This window comes from Gopherus flavomarginatus, chromosome 3 (assembly GCF_025201925.1).
Source record: "Gopherus flavomarginatus isolate rGopFla2 chromosome 3, rGopFla2.mat.asm, whole genome shotgun sequence".
Classification (NCBI taxonomy): Eukaryota; Metazoa; Chordata; order Testudines; family Testudinidae; genus Gopherus; species Gopherus flavomarginatus.
The window spans coordinates 229040881-229059074 of NC_066619.1; the positions used below are offsets into that span (position 1 = coordinate 229040881).

An 18194-nucleotide genomic window follows, 5' to 3' on the forward strand; every position below is an offset into this window, starting at 1 on the left:
AGATTCGGGCTTGAGATGAATCTCTAGGACCTTATGAGCTTGGAGCCAGAACATCTACACCACAATTGAATATTCTCTTAGCCTGAGCCCCTTAACCTGAGTCAGCTGACTCAGGCCAGCTGCAAGTTTTTAATTGCTGTGTAAACATACTCAAAGACTCCCTTTTCCCCAAAATGCCCCCTCCACAGAGTAGGAATGGCATAGAGCTGCTCTGCTTGGGAAAAAAAAAGTATTACTCTACATGAGTGAGGCTGGAAAAACTGAGCCTCAGTTTTATATGGCATTTTGCAAGCTAGATAGACCTCAATAGGAGAAGAGTAAGGCCAACACTGAGCACTTCTGAAAAGCCCATCCACCTTGCATTGTGTATATTGGCCACCTCCGTCAAGTTGGAAAGAATCTGACATAGTCTACTAAGAGTTTGAAATAATTTGGTAATGTTCTAGGGAAGACTAACCTGATTTCTAATAACTGAACAACACTGTATTTGCACAAGAAATCCTGAACTGCCAGCAAATATTATTTGAGTTTTAATGAATTTTAATGTCTTAATATCAATACGGGGCACAAACTTGTGAAACCTTGCTCAAGGGAGTGGTCTTTTCTCATTGGCATAATTGATTTATTCCCAGGCAGATTCTTTTCTCACTTTTCTTTATTTGCCATGTCTATCCCAAACAATATAAAAAAAATTAAAAGGGATTACTCAAATGAGTAAAGTCTTGGACCATCAGTGTTAGAATGAAATACCTAATGATGCTAATATATTTTTACAGGCTATCACAAACCTGTGGGATCATTGGTACAACACATCAGCAACCATTGTTACCATAAAACAACAACAAAGCAATCTGGAGCAGGACATTAAAGGTGAAGTGAAATTTTTGAATAATATCACAAATGACCTCAGATTAAAAGACTGGGAGCAATCAGTAGCATTAAGAAATATTACATTAGTGCAAGGTAATTTCTGGTGGTTCTTGTAATGAGACTAGGTTAAAAATATTTAAAAGTTATCATAAGTGGCAAGAAAGGACAGGGTTTAAACAGATAAGGGAAGCTGTCACTGTAACTGCGATCCTGTACGTGCTGTGGTGGTAAATAGAGGACATATTTCTCAAGCAATGTCAATTCCCATAGATTCCAATCCTGCAAACACTTATTCCTGAATTTAGTGTTATGCTCATTTGTGTTTACAGGTTCAAGTAGGTAATAATTATTAGCAAGATTAGAATTACTGTAGCAAAACAGAACAATGGTCCATCTAATTCAGTCTTCTGATTCCAGCAGTGGCCTATGATGGAGGCTTCATATTTGCCGAATGAGGCAATACTACTTTATAGGGGTAAATTCATTCCTCACCCTTGCTGGTGAACCCTGAAGCATGAGCATTGCTAAGCCTTAAGCTGATTCATGAAATGCTATTATTTATATAAATGTCTATTCTTTTTGAGAAGCTCCCTGATTTGCTATTGTGTTACTCCAGTTTTACATATGTGTAAGTCCTTTGATTTCAATGGTGTTACAACAAGAAAAAGCTGGAACATCACTGTGATGAGTTAGGCTCACAGATTGCTGAAGGCCAGATTCTGCACTAACTTCATGCACTAACTCCTGAAACTTGGCAGAAACCCTTTGACTTCAATGGAGATCTACCCACATGATCTTCAGTGCAGAATAATGACCTAAATGTCATTCTTTCTATTTGCCAAGGGAATTAAATGTCTAGGGCTGTCTGGATTTTTTTTCTCAATTTTATACTTAATTATCTTTCAGAGAGCATTAGTCTTGAAAAAATGGAAAGTTATACAATTAAATTGGTAGATTAAAAATGCAATTATAGGCACACATTGGACTGCACATTCGTTTAACTTTACTTCCCTTAACTCCAAATGAAGATGGTGAGGATAATTGTCACATCAGGTCTATAGGCTGATTGTTCTTGAGAGAGACAATTAATGTGAAAAAGCTAGAAAATTATCAAGAAGTAAATGAAAGCATGATCAGACAACAAGCAGAAAAAATAAACATTTTTCCAGACTATTTTCTCATGAGATCAAACTTTATTTTCAAATTCTCACTGAAACAAAAGGAAAATACTTTAAATTTTTCAGTTAAAAAAAATTCCAAATCTCTATTTCATGTTTCTTGTTGTAACAAAACCACCTATTATGGTGTAACACTCACATGAATAATATACAATGTACCCATCTAATGGTAATGTTTATAATTGCAGATGTTTTGCATTGCTCTGGTTGGTTATGTCAAATGACATAACAAGGTCCTGCAATGATATTGACACTGTTAGAGAATTAAAGAAATTAGACTGGTTCTTATCGGAACCAGTGTGAGAATGTGCGTTTGACATTGCAAGCTGCAGGTTGACAATAGCAAACTGCAGGGTTGATTTAGTCTTCAAAAACAGAGAAAATAAACCTAAACAGAAGTAAAGGTATGTGTATATTATGGAGCAACATATATATATTATTGCAGTTGATTTACACAAAGTATCAGATTTTACGCTGAAAACATATGATAAAAAAGTAATAATCTTCCCCATTCTTTGACAGCTAAGCAGTTTATACTTTTAGAAAGAAACCTGACCATTTACAGTGGAGTAAAATGTGTTTCAAAGATCGTGTAGTTGTTTTCCTCCTTTTTATTATATCTTTGTTGAATTCTTTAGGCATTATTCTAATGAACACATTCTTATATGTTGCTTTGAATATTGCTATGACAATGCACTTTTTCACTCAGGCCTGATCTACGCTATGCATTTAAACCGATTTTGGCAGCTTTAAACCGATTTAACAGCACACCCGTCCACACTACGAGGCCCTTTATATCGATATAAAGGGCTCTTTAAATCGGTTTTTGTACTCCTCCCCAACGAGAGGAGTAGTGCTAAAATCGGTATTACCATATCGGATTAGGGTTAGTGTGGCCGCAAATAGACGGTATTGGACTTTGGGCGATATCCCACAGTGCACCACTGTAACCACTCTGGACAGCAATCAGAACTCGGATGCAGTGGCCAGGTAAACAGGAAAAGCCCCGCGAACTTTTGAATTACAATTCCTGTTTGCCCAGCATGGAGCTCTGATCAGCATGGGTGGCGATGCAGTCCCAAATCCAAAAAGAGCTCCAGCATGGACCTTACGGGAGATACTGGATCTGATCGCTGTATGGGGAGACAAATCTGTTCTATCAGAGCTCCGTTACAGAAGACGAAATGCCAAAGCGTTTGAAAAAAGTCTCCAGGCTACACAGTGCTGCCTGACAAGCGTAACGGAAAGCCAAAGAATCAAATGGATGCTCATAGAGGGAGGGAGGGGGTACTGAGGACTCCAGCTATCCCACAGTCCACAGCAGTCTCTGAAAACTATTTGCATTCTTGGCTGAAATCCCAGTGCCTGTAGGTTCAAACACATTGTCGGGCATGGTTCAGGATAGAGCTCGACAATTTACTCCCTCCCCCCACCAGGTGAAAGAAAAGGGAAAGAAATCGTTCCTTGACTTTTTTCAAAGTCACCCTATGTCTACTGAATGCTGGTGGTAGACGCGATGCTGCAGCAGTGAAGAGCGGTACCTGCTCCTCTCCCCTTCCCGGTGGCAGATGGTACAATATGACTGCTATCTGTTGTCATCATCAGCCCGTGAGTGCTCCTGGCTGGCCTCAGGTGAGGCTGGCCGAGGGCTCCTGGGTAAAAATAGGAATGATTCCTGATCATTCCCAGTAGATGGTACAGAATGGCTGGTAACCATTCTCATCATAGCAAGTGGGGGCTGAGCTCCATCAGCCCCCTCCCTTTCCTGTGTAAAGAAAAGATTCTGTACTGCCTGGACTATCATAGCAGCGGGATGCTGGGCTCCTCTCCCCCGCACTGCTTAATGTCCTGCCTGGACTGTCATAGCAGCAGGAGGCTGCCTCCCCCTCATTTTATCTCACTAACAAGTCAGTGTTTCTTATTCCTGCATTCTTTATAACTTCATGACAGAAATGGGGGGGACACTGCCACAGTAGCCCAGGAATGTTAGGGGAGGAGGGAAGCAACCGGTGGGGTTGTTGCAGGGGTACTCCCCGTGAATGGCATGCAGCTCATCATTTTTGTGGGATCTGACACGGAGCAGCTGTGCTCTCTGATACACTGGTTCTCTAGTACACTTGCCCCATATCCTAGGCAGGACTGACTCTATTTTTAGAAACCATAAAGGAGGGATTGACTCGGGGAGTCATTCCCAGTTTTGCCTTTGTGCCCCTGGCCGATCTCAGCCAGGGGCACCCATGATAGTAGCAGACAGTACAGAACGACAGATAACAGTCAGCTTAGTGCCAATTTACAATGGCAGCAGACGGTACAGAATAACTGATAACCGTCTCTGCTATCATGCAAAAGCAAATGACTGCTGCTGTGTAGCGCTGTAGTAATACCTCTGTTAGTGGCATCCAGTACACATACGGTGACAGTAAAAAAAAAGCTGAATGGGCTCCATGGTTGCCATGCTATGGCGTCTGCCAGGGCAATCCAGGGAAAAAGGGGGTGAAATGATTGTCTGTCATTGCTTTCCCGGAAGAAGGAATGAGTGATGACATTTACCCAGAACCACCTGCGACAATGATTTTTGTCCCATTAGGCACTGGGATCTCAACCCAGAATTCTAAGGGGCGGGGGAGATTGCGGGAACTATGGGATAGCTACAGAATAGCTACCCACAGTGCAACGCTCCAGAAATCGATGCTAGCCTCAGACTATGGACGCACACCGCAGAATTAATGTGCTTAGTGTAGCCGCGTGCACTCGACTTTATACAATCTGTTTTACAAAACCGGTTTATGTAAAATCAGAATAATCCTGTAGTGTAGACGTACCCTCAGTTGCATAAAGTAGCTATGCTGTTTCCTTTTCATCTTCTTCTCTCACCTTTAGTTCCTTTCCTGTGCATTCCACCCAAACATGACCTTCTGTGTTTCAGGTATTAAGGTTTAGAAACTCCAACCTCTAGGTCTTTGGTTAAGCGTCCTAAATGGGGGCTATACTTAGTTTTCTATCACTTGTATGCAGTAGTATCCTTATCAATGTTGCAGTGTTTGAACCACCACAATGACAGATTGATCTTTTTCTGAATACTGCTAATGAAAAATGATAAGCCTATCCTTTCACTTATGTAAGAAATTCATGATTTACAGTAACGGTGTATCATGTCCAATTCTTTTAAAGGTGATAAAGGTGTCAGGAGATCAAGGTGTAGAACAGGGGTAGGCAACCTATGGCATACATGCCAAAGGTGGCACGCGAGCTGATTTTCAGTGGCACTCACACTGCCTGGGTCCTGTCCACCTGTCTGGGAGGCTCTGCATTTTAATTTAATTTTAAATGAAGCTTCTTAAACATTTTTAAAACCTTATTTACTTTACATACAACAATAGTTTAGTTATATAATATAGACTTATAGAAAGAGACCTCGAAAAACATTAAAATGTATTACTGGCACGCGAAACCTTAAATTAGAGTGAATAAATGAACACTCGGCACACCACTTCTGAAAAGTTGCTGACCTCTGGTGTAGAAGGAGCTCATTGACTAAGAAGTACATTGGCTGTCACATAATGAATAATACTGGGAACAAGGTACACGTACTGAATACTCAGTAAAGTAACATTTACGATCATGTGCAGAGCCAGGTGAAAGTTTATTTGGTCGAATCTAAACCCTACTGTACAGAAAAGATTTGCTTTAAATTCAGAAAATATGAACCATTGTATATGGATCTAGTTCATATTAGCTTGCTGAACAATCTTCCCAGCCGCCTAATAACTGGTGCAACCAAGCTGATAACTGTATGTTGGTGGTATCTATGGCATACTAGACACTTGACTTTGCTTATTTTTTTGTTTTAGATGAAGACAAATCATTTCATTTTAAAAACACAAAAACAAACAAATATTGTCAATAGGCTACGGGGTGTGTGTGGTATGTGTGTGTGTGTGCGTTTAAAAGAAAACCCAACAGATTCTGAGAAATATACTAAATAAATATCAGATAGACTCTAGTTACTATTTCTCTAGTAATATGGTGTACTGGAATAGATCTGTTTCAACTTACTGAATGTGAATTTAAATGCTGAGTAGAATACAAATTCACTTTAACCTTTGCTGTCAGCAACTCTATGTAGTTTATTTGTATGTTGTCTTGGTTTTTATCATTTTTCTATATGCTTTACTTGCTAAAATCTGTAGCATAATTAATAAACTTTAGAAATTAAAGAAGATAAAGGGAAAGATTATTCCCTTCTAAAGGAATAAGAGAGAACAGTGAATAAAATAATTGGCTCTTAATTCCTCATAAGTATCACAAAAACCCTGGGTAGTGTTTCAAAGCAAGGACCGTATACAGGATGATGTGATTTTTACCTTGCATATTGTCTCATGAAGCTAGAAAAAGCCCAAATATATAGCACTAAATTATTTTCTTCATTTTTTAATTACTTAAATCTCTATCCATCCTTGATCAATGTATTGACCAGTCCAAGTTTAATTAGAAAAACTGTTTGTTTTCAATGAAAAGCAGGAGTTTGGTTCCTGACTGTCCTTCTGATCATTTTGCTTAAGAAACCAATGCATCAGCTGAGTTATAAATTAGAAAGCCTATCTATGGGGATGCCTTGTCCTTGAATATTCTGCCAGATGAGCTTTATCCTGAAGAGTCAGTCTGCTTGACTGCACCTCTGTGGATCTTGACAATAGTGCATTAATGTCATAAGCCAGGGAAGTAACCAGTATTATATCAAAGTCCACAACCTTTGCTATTATGAAGGATCAGCATTTCCATTATAAACTACTATCATCAAAGCTTTATAACTCAAACATAAAAGCTCAGTGTGTGTTACAACTTGCAAGTGGTTTTATCTTGGGAGCATCTTCTTCAGCGGTTCCTAAACTATAAATTTGCAAAATGAAGAGCATCAACATTTTACCTCTTGTTTTTGTTTGTTTTGGTTTTTTTTTTTTTGGAAGATGAGGGGCACGAGAAAAGAGATTCTTGTAAATGAAGTGTGAAAATGAACTTTTTAAGCCTCTTAAACGGGAAGGGGGGCACAGAGTTATCTGGTGGTTTGCACAGGTAAAAAACATTAAAGAAGAAGGAAGTTATAGAAACAAACATGGTTGTAAACTAATGACCAGAAATGGCTATAATGCAGTCTGAAATAGCAGGGAAGTGTGATACAAACATCGAGAAGATTATAAGATGATAAGTAACAGTCAGCATGGATTTGTCAAAAAGAAATCATATCAAACCAGCCCGACAGCTTTCCCTGACAGTGTAACAAGCCTTGTGGATTGAGGGGGGGCGAGTGGTAGACGAGGTATATCTTGACTTTAGTAAGGCTTCTGATACTGTCTTGCATGACCTTCTCATAAACAAACTAGGGAAATACAACCTAGATGGAGCTACTATAAGGTGGGTGCATAACTCGATGGAAAACCTTTCCCAGAGAATAGTTATCAGTGATTCACAGTTGAGTTGGAAGGGCATATCCAGTGGGGTCCCATAGGGATCAGTTCTGGGTCTGGCTCCACTCAAGGGTTAATGCCTCTTTTACCTGTAAAGGATTAAAAAGTTCACCTAACCTAGCTAACACCTGACCAGAGGAACCAATGGGGGAACAAGATGTTTCAAAAGGAAGGAGGGAAGCTTTCCTTCGTTTAGAGTTTCAGTTTCAGCTGGAGTGAAAAAGATCAAGGAACCAACCTCTTATCAGAGTAGTAAGTTTTAGAAAGGAATAAATAGGTTTACATTTATTTCTTTGTAACCTGTCTTATGCAATTAGAGGTAGAATCAAATTGGGTATTTGAGTATATTTTTGTGTAACTAAATTTGTGCCCAGGGGAACATCCTCTGTGTTTTGACTCTGTTGTCTGTGAGAGTAGCTGGTATGCTAATCTCTCCCAGAGGGTTTTCTTTTACCTTTCTTTTCTTTAATTAAAAGCCTTTTTCTTAATACCTGATTGATTTTTTCCCTTGTTTTTAGATCCAAGGGGGTTGGATCTAGATCCACCAGGAGTTGGTGGGAGAAAGGAGGGGGGATGGTTAATTTCTCCTTGTTTTAAGATCCAAGGGATTGGATCTGGACTCACCAGGGAACTGGTGAAGGAGTCTCTCAAGGCTACCCAGGGAGGGGAAGGTTTTGGGGAGAAAGGGAGTGATACAGACACTGAAAATTCTGGATGGTGGCAACGATACCAGATCTAAGCTAGTAATTAAGCTTAGAAGTGTCCATGCAGGTCCCCACATCTGTACCCTAAAGTTCAGAGTGGGGAAGGAACCTTGACATAGTGAGAAGTGGTGAGGGATTTTTAGGAAACAAAAGCTAGATTTTTTTTTCCTCCTTTGAGATGCTGGGGAAGCAGTGAAGGAGAGATACCCTGAAGGCAAACAGATAAAGGTTTTTCTAACAAGGCTTTGTTAGAAAGGATTTCCTGCTGGGCTTAGCTGCAGGGTAATTAACAGTTTGCAAAAGACAAGTTACAGACCAGTTTTCTGGTCTCTTCTCATTCTGAGAAGTCCAGTTAAAAGCTGTGGGTATTTTTTTTAACCTCACAAACCAAGATAGCTCAGGCAGAGCAGGGAAACATGTCAAACAAAGGGAAAAAAAAACAAACTACAGGAGCTGGAATTAGTCAAACTCCAGGCTGAGGAGAGCCAAAAGGAACATGACAGACAGATGGCCAGAGGTGAGGCTGCCCACAAAAGAGCTATGGAGGTGAGAGACAAAGAGATGGAGGAGAGGGAAAGAGAAAGAAAACATGAACTGGAATTAGCAAGGGCTAAGCAGGATGTACCAGCCAACCCTAACAACCTTTCGCCTGGTACTGTTTCCATCCCAGAAAATTCCCCACCTACAAGGCAGGTGATGATCCTGAGGTCTTCTTAGAAAATTTCGAAAGGTCCTGCCATGGGTACAGCATCCCTACAGACCAGTACATGATAGAGCTGAGGCCACAGCTCTGTGGACCCTTAGCAGAGGTGGCGGCTGAAATGCCTAAGGAACACATGAACGATTATAAACTTTTTCAAAACAAGGCCAGAATCAGAATGGGGCTAACACCTGAGCATGCCCGTCGGCGGTTTCGAGCCCTAAGGTGGAAACCAGATGTGTCATTTACCCAACACGCCTACCACATTGGAAAGAACTGGGATGCCTGGATATTAGGAGCAAGTGCTAACTCTCTGGAAGAGCTGTCCTTTCTAATGCAAATGGAGCAGTTCGTAGAGAGTGTTCCTGAGGAAATAGAAAGGTACATCCTAGATGGGAAGCCCAAAACTGTAACCGAGGCGGGGGAGATTGGAGCCAAATGGATGGAAGTGGCAGAAAAGAAAAGAACTACTAGCAGTTGGAGCGAATATCAGAGAGGGCAAACTGAAACTAAACCCTATCACCAGGGGCAACCCAAGGCCCCACCTACAACCCAAGGAAAGCCCAAGACACCTTATTGTCCTACCTCACCAGTCTCCGGCAACACACCTCGGCCCAGTGACCAGTGAGCTAGGCGATGTTTTAAATGTAATGAACTGGGACATATAAAGGCCCACTGCCCCAAGAACTCCAACTGATTACAGTTCATTACACGACAATCACACCAAAGATCCCCAGGCCCAGATGCCTCTGAAATACCCTCGGAGTGAAGGGAAACCTTGAGTGGGCGGAAAGAAAATTATCGCGTGGAGAGACACTGGGGCACAAGTGTCAGCTATCCACCAGTCCTTAGTGGACCCCAAATTCATCAACCCAGAAGCCCAAGTGACAATTCACCCATTCATGTCAAAATCTTGCCTACAGCTGAGTTGCCTGTCCAGTACAAAGGCTGGTCAGGAATGTGGACTTTTGCAGTCTATGACAATTATCTCATCCCCATGCTACTGGGGGGAGACTTGGCCAAACATGTGAAGCTGGCCAAGAAGGTGGGAATGGTCACATGCAGCCAGGCCAAGCAAGCTTCCACACCCATCCATGTTCCTGAGCCGTCCACCAGGGCCCCGTCTGTGTTACCAGGGACCCAGACAGAGGTAGTGGAACTGGATCTTCTACCCATGAATGCTACAGCCATAGTGAATCCAATCCCAGAACCAGAGCTGGCGAAGCAACCAGTACCAGAACCGTTGCCAGCACTGACTCCAGCGCTTGCAAACCCATCTACAATTTCAGCGCCAGATGGTACCAATGAGCCTGAACTGGCAGAAGCAGCAGATAACCCTATCCAAGAGGCTCAACCAGAGCCTGAAATATCACATAGTGCACCAGCAGAGAGTGGTTCACAATCAACGAAAACAACCCCATCACCTACATCGCTTCCAGAGGGACAAAGCCCAAGTCCACAGTCTAAGGAGGAACTGACGTCTCCAGCATCAAGCAAACAGTTCCAGGCTGAGCAGGAAGCAGATGACAGCCTTCAGAAAGCTTGGGTGGCAGCACGGAGCACCCCACCACCTCTCAGCTCTTCTAACCGATCCCGGTTTGTTGTAGAACAAGGACTTTTATACAAGGAGACTCCTTCTGGTGGACACCAGGAAGACTGGCATCCTCAAAGACAGTTGGTAGTTCCAACTAAGTACCGGGTGAAGCTCTTGAGCTTATCCCATGATCATCCCAGTGGTCATTCTGGGGTGAACAGAACCAACGACCAGTTGGGGAAGTCTTTCCACTGGGAGGGAATGGGCAAGGACGTTGCTAATTATGTCCGGTCTTGTGAGGTGTGCCAATGAGTGGGAAAGCCCCAAGACCAGGTCAAGGCCCCTCTCCAGCCACTCCTCATAATTGAGGTCCCATTTCAGCAAGTAGCTGTGGATATTCTGGGTCTTTTCCCAAAAAAGACATCCAGAGGAAAGCAGTACATACTGACTTTGGTGGACTTTGCTACCCAATGGCCGGAAGCAGTAACTCTAAGCAACACCAGGGCTAAAAGTGTGTGCCAGGCCTTAGCAGACTTTCTTGCCAGAGTAAGTTGGCCCTCCAACATTCTTATAGATTCCAGAACTAATTTCCTGGCAGAGACCATGAAAAATCTGTGGGAAGCTCATGGGGTGAATCACTTGGTTGCCACCCCTTACCACCATCAAACCAATGGCCTGGTGGAGAGGTTTAATGGAACTTTGGGGGCCATGATATGTAAATTCGTAAATGAACACTCCAATGATTGGGACGTAGCATTGCAGCAGTTGCTTTTTGCCTACAGGGCTGTACCACATCCCAGTTTAGGGTTTTCACCATTCGAACTTGTGTATGGCCACGAGGTTAAGGGGCCATTACAGTTGGTGAAGCAGCAATGGGAGGGGTTTATGCCTTCTCCAGGAACTAACATTCTAGACTTTGTAAGCAATCTACAAGGCACCCTCCGACACTCTTTAGCCCTTGCTAAAGAAAACCTAAAGGATGCTCAGGAAGAGCAAAAGGCCTGGTATGATAAACATATCAGAGAGCGTTCCTTCAAAGTAGGGGACCAGGTTATGGTCTTAAAGGCGCTTCAGGCCCATAAGATGGAAGCGTAATGGGAAGGGCCATTCATGGTCCAAGAGCGCCTGGGAGCTGTATCTCATAGCATTCCCCACCTCAACCCTAAAGTGTACCATGTTAATTCTCTAAAGCCCTTTTATTCCAAAGAATTAAAGGTTTGTCAGTTTACAGCCCAGGGAGGAAATGATGCTGAGTGGCCTGAAGGTGTCTACTACAAAGGAAAACGTGACGGTGATGTGGAAGAGGTGAACCTCTTTGCGACCCTTGGACTTCTGCAGCAACAGCAGATCAAGGAGCTGTGCACTAGCTTTGCACCAATGTTCTCAGCCACCCCAGGACGGACCAAATGGGCATACCACTCCATTGACACAGGTAATGCTCACTCAATTAGAACCCCACCCTACCGGGTGTCTCTTCATGCCCAAGCTGCTATAGAATGGGAGATCCAAAGCATGCTACAAATGGGTATAATCTGCCCCTCTAACAGTGCATGGGCATCTCCAGTGGTTCTAGTTCCCAAACCGGATGGGGAAATACGCTTTTGGTGGACTACCGTAAGCTAAATGCTGTAACTCATCCCGACAACTATCCAATGCCACGCACCGATGAGCTATTGGAGAAGTTGGGACGTGCCCAGTTCATCTCTACATTAGACTTAACCAAGGGGTACTGGCAAGTACCGCTAGATGAACCTGCCAAGAAAAGGTCAGCCTTCATCACCCATGCAGGGGTGTATGAATGTAATGTGCTTCCTTTCGGGCTGCGAAATGCACCCGCCACCTTCCAAAGACTTGTAGATTGTCTCCTAGCAGGATTGGGAGAATCTGCAGTTGCCTACCTCGATGATGTGGCCATTTTTTCTGATTCATGGGCAGAACACCTGGAGCACCTGGAAAAAGTCTTCGAGAGCATCAGGCAGGCAGGACTACCTGTTAAGGCTAAAAAGTGTTTAGTGACTTACCTTGGACACCAGTCGGGTCAAGGAATGGGAAATCCTCTACAGGCCAAGGTGGATGCTATCCAAACGTGGCCTGTCCCAAAGTCAAAGAAACAGGTCCAATCCTTCTTAGGCAAGGCTGGATATTACAGGCAATTTGTACCACACTACAGCCAAATCGCTGCCCCAGTAACAGACCTGACCCGAAAGACCCAGCCAAATGCAGTTAAGTGGACTGATGAGTGTTAGAAGGCCTTTAACCAGCTTAAGGCGACACTCATGTCTGACCCTGTGCTAAGGGACTCAGACTTTGACAAACCATTCCTAGTAACCACAGATGCATCTGAGCGTGGTGTAGGAGCAGTTTTAATGCAGGAAGGGCCGGATCAAGAATTTCATCCTGTCGTGTTTCTCAGCAGGAAACTGTCTAAGAGGGAAAGCCACTGGTCAATCAGTGAAAAAGAATGCTATGCCATTGTATATGTCCTGGAAAAGCTACGTCCATACATTTGGGGACGGCGTTTCCAGCTAAAAACCAACCATGCTGTGCTAAAGTGGCTTCATACAGCCAAGGGAAACAACAAAAAACTTCTTCGATGAAGTTTAGCTCGCCAAGATTTTGATTTTGAAATTCAGCACATTTCAGGAGCTTCTAACAAAGTAGCTGATGCATTCTCCCATAAAAGTTGCCCAGAGTTAAGTGGTTAAACTATCCTTAAAATGTGAAAAAATCATGTAGTTTAACATAATTAGTAGTATATGTAAAGGTGCATATGTTTTATTAATCTGTTTATTCTAAAGTTCTAGGAAGAAGTCACCGCCAGTGTGGTTCCACACTGTCTGAGATTTGGGGTGTGTGTCATAAACAGATGGTTAAGGGTTAATGCCTCTTTTACCTGTAAAGGGTTAAAAAGTTCACCTAGCCTAGCTAACACCTGACCAGAGGAACCAATGGGGGAACAAGATGTTTCAAAATGAAGGAGGGAAGTTTTCCTTTGTTTAGAGTTTCAGTTTCAGCAGGAATGAAAAAGATCAAGGAACCAGCCTCTTATCAGAGTAGTAAGTTTTAGAAAGGAATAAATAGGTTTATGTTTATTTCTTTGTAACCTGTCTTATGCAATTAGAGGTAGAATCAAATTGAGTATTTGGGTATTTTTTTGTGTAACTATATTTGTGCCCAGGGGAACATCCTCTGTGTTTTGAATCTGTTGTCTGTGAGAGTAGCTGGTATGCTAATCTCTCCCAGAGGGTTTTCTTTTACCTTTCTTTTCTTTAATTAAAAGCCTTTTTCTTAATACCTGATTGATTTTTTCCTTGTTTTTAGATCCAAGGGGGTTGGATCTGGATTCACCAGGAGTTGGTGGGAGAAAGGAGGGGGGATGGTTAATTTCTCCTTGGGATTGGATCTGGACTCACTAGGGAGTTGGTGAAGGAGTCTCTCAAGGCTACCCAGGGAGGGGAAGGCTTTGCGGAGAAAGGGAGTGATCCAGACCTGAAAATTCTGGATGGTGGCAGTGATACCAGATCTAAGCTAATAATTAAGCTTAGAAGTGTCCATGCAGGTCCCCACATCTGTACCCTAAAGTTCAGAGTGGGGAAGGAACCTTAACACAAGCCTTGTGGATTGAGGGGTGAGGGAGTGGTAGACGTGGTATATCTTGACTTTAGTAAGGCTTCTGATACTGTCTTGCACGATCTTCTCATAAACAAACTAGGGAAATACAACCTAGATGGAGCTACTATAAGGTGGGTGCATAACTCGATGGAAAACCTTTCCCAGAGAATAGTTATCAGTGATTCACAGTTGAGTTGGAAGGGCATATCCAGTGGGGTCCCATAGGGATCAGTTCTGGGTCTGGTTCAGCTCAATATCTTCATCAGTGATTTAGATAATAGAGAGTACACAACAGTGAATGTGTCCTGTAATATTCAGACTTGCACTAATTCATTTCTCTGGTTTTGCTAGGTTTTTCTGGAGCCAAAGGGGAGGTTGGACAACAAGGTCAGCCTGGAAATCCTGGACAAAAAGGATCAAAGGGAATTCCAGGTATAGTGACCATAGCCAGCAATTAATAACAGTATAGACAAGACATTCAAGTTGAGAAATTTGTCCTGCCTGATTTTGAAATGATCCCAGCAGAACTGTTTGATAAGATCAGACCTAACCATTCATCTAAAAAAATCTCTCTCTCCTCAGGATGGATGGCAATGTCAAATAACTAAGGCTCTTAATTGCACAATGTTTTCCCCTCCTCTAGTCAGCTATAAACTATAAAGTACTATAAAAAGAAAGATCAGGGGGCATACTCCAGCCCTGAGCCATCTGATTTACACCACTCTGGAAGCACAAAGTGGGTAGAAGGCTAACTTAAACAGCTATTTGGGGATTTCCTCAATGTAGGACCCCTGTACGACAACTGACCCCTTCTTGACTTTTGTGTAAGGGGCACATCAGCGATGTGACTATGGAAAACAGTTGTGGCTATAATTAGTGTGTGTTTCAGTCATTCCAAACTGCTGGAACATTCCTTGGAGTGCACTAGAGCTAGATACCACTTAGGGCTTGTCAATACAGCGTGTTAGTCCTCACCAGTGGTGTGTAAATTCTAGTCCACGCAATCATGTCATGCACTAACTGATCCATGTGGACCCTGCTGGCATGCACTAAAAGTTCCCTAGTATACATTAAAGTAGTCGTGTTAACCTGCACTAAGGAACTTTTAGTGTGTATCAGAAGGCTCCACCTAGGGCAGTGAGTATGCTACACATTGGTGTGTACTAGAATGTATACCCCACTGGTGCAGATTAACACATCATGTAGACAAGCCCTTAGAGCATCCCTGAGACCACTCTAAATTGTGCTAAGGTCAGAACCAGCTCTCAACTGGCCCTAGTTATAGGGTTGAATATATCCATTAATGTCCCCACACTGCTCCTTTCCACACATACAGCTCTCAGATGCAGCTGAAGACTGTTGTAGATGCAACATTTTGAGTTTTAGGTATTGCTTCAGATCTTGAACACATTTACATTTTATCTCCTTCTAAAATGCAGACATGACAGGTGGATCTCCAAAGATCTTGCTTGTTTCCTTTCTGTTTTGAGTAGTTCAGATGCTTACCCAAAGTTTCTGAAGTCTAATTTTTCTCTCTTTCCACATTCAGCATCTTTTACCCTTTTGTCTAATCAAAGCATTCTGCATTATTTCTCCCTAGTGATGCGTTCTACTGACTCTTAATTTGATCACTTTTGACTCCTAACAGACACCCCCGATACCTCAGCTTCTTCTTAGGTGAAGCATATATATGTTAAAGGAGCTCACACTCTCCTTTAATTTACACTTTCTTTTGATTTCCTGCTGATTTCACCAACATAAAGTCTCTGACATGTGAAACGAGAGTGTGTAGCTAGAGCTAAGGGAGTCTAGCAGTACATGGTAGTCTGAGCGAGAGCCAAGAAGTCTCTGTTAACCATCTTATTCAGCACTTCTGAATTTAATCCCATATGTTTTTTTAAAAAATATTTCTAGGGGATTTCTGAGCTTTTTTTAACTCACTCCCAGCTTAGAGGTAGCTTTTTAAAATTTGAAAATTGACAGCCAAATTTGGACTGGTGCCGTTAGCTTGATAAAAAGGCTTTTAGAGAGTTGCGAAACACAGCTTAAAAAGTGACTGCATAGGTCATTTTGGAAAGAGAGTTCAAATATGGAATGAAGAAAGCAGAGACCTTCTTTATACTAACATTGAGTGAAAGAACAAAGCAAATTCAGCATATCTCGGCAGTACTGTCAATACATTCTGCTGTTATGTATTTTAGCTATAGTTTTGTTTCTGAGCTAAATTTGCCATTCTACAACATGGCTTAAAATGACATTTTAAAGCTGGGAAAATGTTTCTTTTTTAACTAAATCATATAATTAACACTAATTTAATTAATACCATTAACCTAGACAGTTTTTAGAAGTTTTCCATTGAGCTGTTCACTGTTACTTAGTACAAGTATATACATATCATGGCATTACACTTAATTATATTAATTGTGTAGTGTAACGGGGCAGTCACTCCACTCCAGTTTGGAAAGGGTTAAAAACAGCCCTGGGAAAGGGCTGTCCCAGGGAGCCAATCTTGAGCGGTCTTGAGGCAGCCAATCAGGGCCGAGCTCAGCCAGTATAAGGCTCCTGGGAAGAAGGAAGTCAGTCTTGCTCCAGCAGTGAAGCAAGAAGGATCTAGCTGATTGGTAGAGACAGGGAGTACCTTGGACAGCACAGTACAGGGAAAGGGCAGGCTGAACTAGGCAGCTGTGGCCTGGTGACCTCTCAGGCTGAGCACTTGCAGCAAAGGCCTGAGGAGGTACTAGGGCTGCAGAGAGGCAGCCAGGCCAAGAAAAGGCAGCAGGTCAAACTCCTTGCCAGTGATGAGTGGTCATTTCAGACTGCAGTTTGCTCCTGAGAGAAGGGGCTAGATGATGAATGGCAGTAGCCATTGAGGTAAGGTGGGTATAGGGGTGTTGGGGTTCCCCTGGGAGGGGAGACCCAGAGTGTGAGGGCACTGCTGTGGGGCAGCACCCCAGGGTAAGGGATACTGGGGTCCGGGAGGGACATGTGGCCAGAGGTGGTGGAAAGAATAGGACAGGTAACTGAGGGTGAGAAACTGGCCAGAGGAGGGTGCTCCTGAGCTGGATGAGCTCATTTCTGGATTGACCAACAGGAGGCGCTGCACCAGTGACTGCCCTGCCTTAGTACATGTAGATGATGATAAATTAGGTACTGTTTCCTTCACACCAAAATAAGTCACTTTATATAAGAGATGACAAATAGCACAGTGAAGGAAAGGGACATTAGAGAAAAGGGGAGAGGTAGAAAGAAAAAAGCAAGGAAGAGCCAAACCAAAAAAGGAGACATAAGGAATCAGAACAATTGTTTCTTGCCTTTTCAATTTTATTTTTTATTTTATTTTAATTTTTTGAAAGCTGATGACTTTATTTGTACATAAAACTATGCACTAGTTTACTAAATACCAATGCAAGCCATTATCATATGGACTTAGTTGAGAATGCTGCTCCTTAAATACATTCCAGCATGGAGCCAACAGGAAGGTTGCTGAATGTTCAGCATTTTTGAAAATCAAGTCACTTATTTAGGTGCCTAGAAAGGATTTAGGAGGCTAACTGTAGATTCCTATTTTTGCAGTTGTCAAGCAGACATTTTTGACCACAAGTTCACTGGAAATGTGGCTAGTGTTAACCCCATTTATGCATTGGGGGATTTTTTGTCAGTGTTATTTTGAGTGCAATTTTGTCTTTACATTTAATTTCCTTAACATGCAATACTAATATTCACCAATAGTTGTCCCTGTTCCTGAGAAGTTTTACATGTAAATTAACTCATTGTAGAAACTTCAGGAAAATCAGACCCACAAGAAACCAAATCACTATTGTACACTAAGGATAACCCCAAAAACTGAAATTGCTCTGTCTGTGGTACGGTTTGGGTGCTCAGCCTGAGAGCTTTGAATATGTAGTTGAGTTTTGTTGCTCTTGTTCCCTATATCCAGGGCCAGCGCTACCATTTAGGCAGCCTAGACAATCGCCTAGGGTGCCAGAATTATTGAGGGGGTGGCATTTTGCCGGGGGGGGGGGCAGGCGGCTCCGGTTGACCTGCCGCAGGCATGCTTGAGGAGAGTCCGTTGGTCCGTGGCTCCGGTGGAGCTGCCACAGTCATGCCTGTGACCAGTTGGTTGCTCCCGTG

General features: G+C 42.6%; 2 protein-coding genes across 2 annotated transcripts in view; one reads left to right on the forward strand and one right to left on the reverse strand.

Annotated features, from left to right (window-relative positions):
* LOC127048252 (uncharacterized) overlaps positions 1-18194 on the reverse strand; it is a 519587-nt gene that overhangs the window by 415544 nt on the left and 85849 nt on the right. The window lies entirely within an intron of this gene.
* Positions 1-18194, forward strand: part of MSR1 (macrophage scavenger receptor 1) — a 47361-nt gene that overhangs the window by 10312 nt on the left and 18855 nt on the right. The window contains exons 4-5 of the mRNA XM_050947947.1: positions 777-870; positions 4531-4541. Coding sequence (XP_050803904.1) covers positions 777-870; positions 4531-4541 — 105 coding nt within the window. The remainder of the gene's footprint in view (positions 1-776; positions 871-4530; positions 4542-18194) is intronic.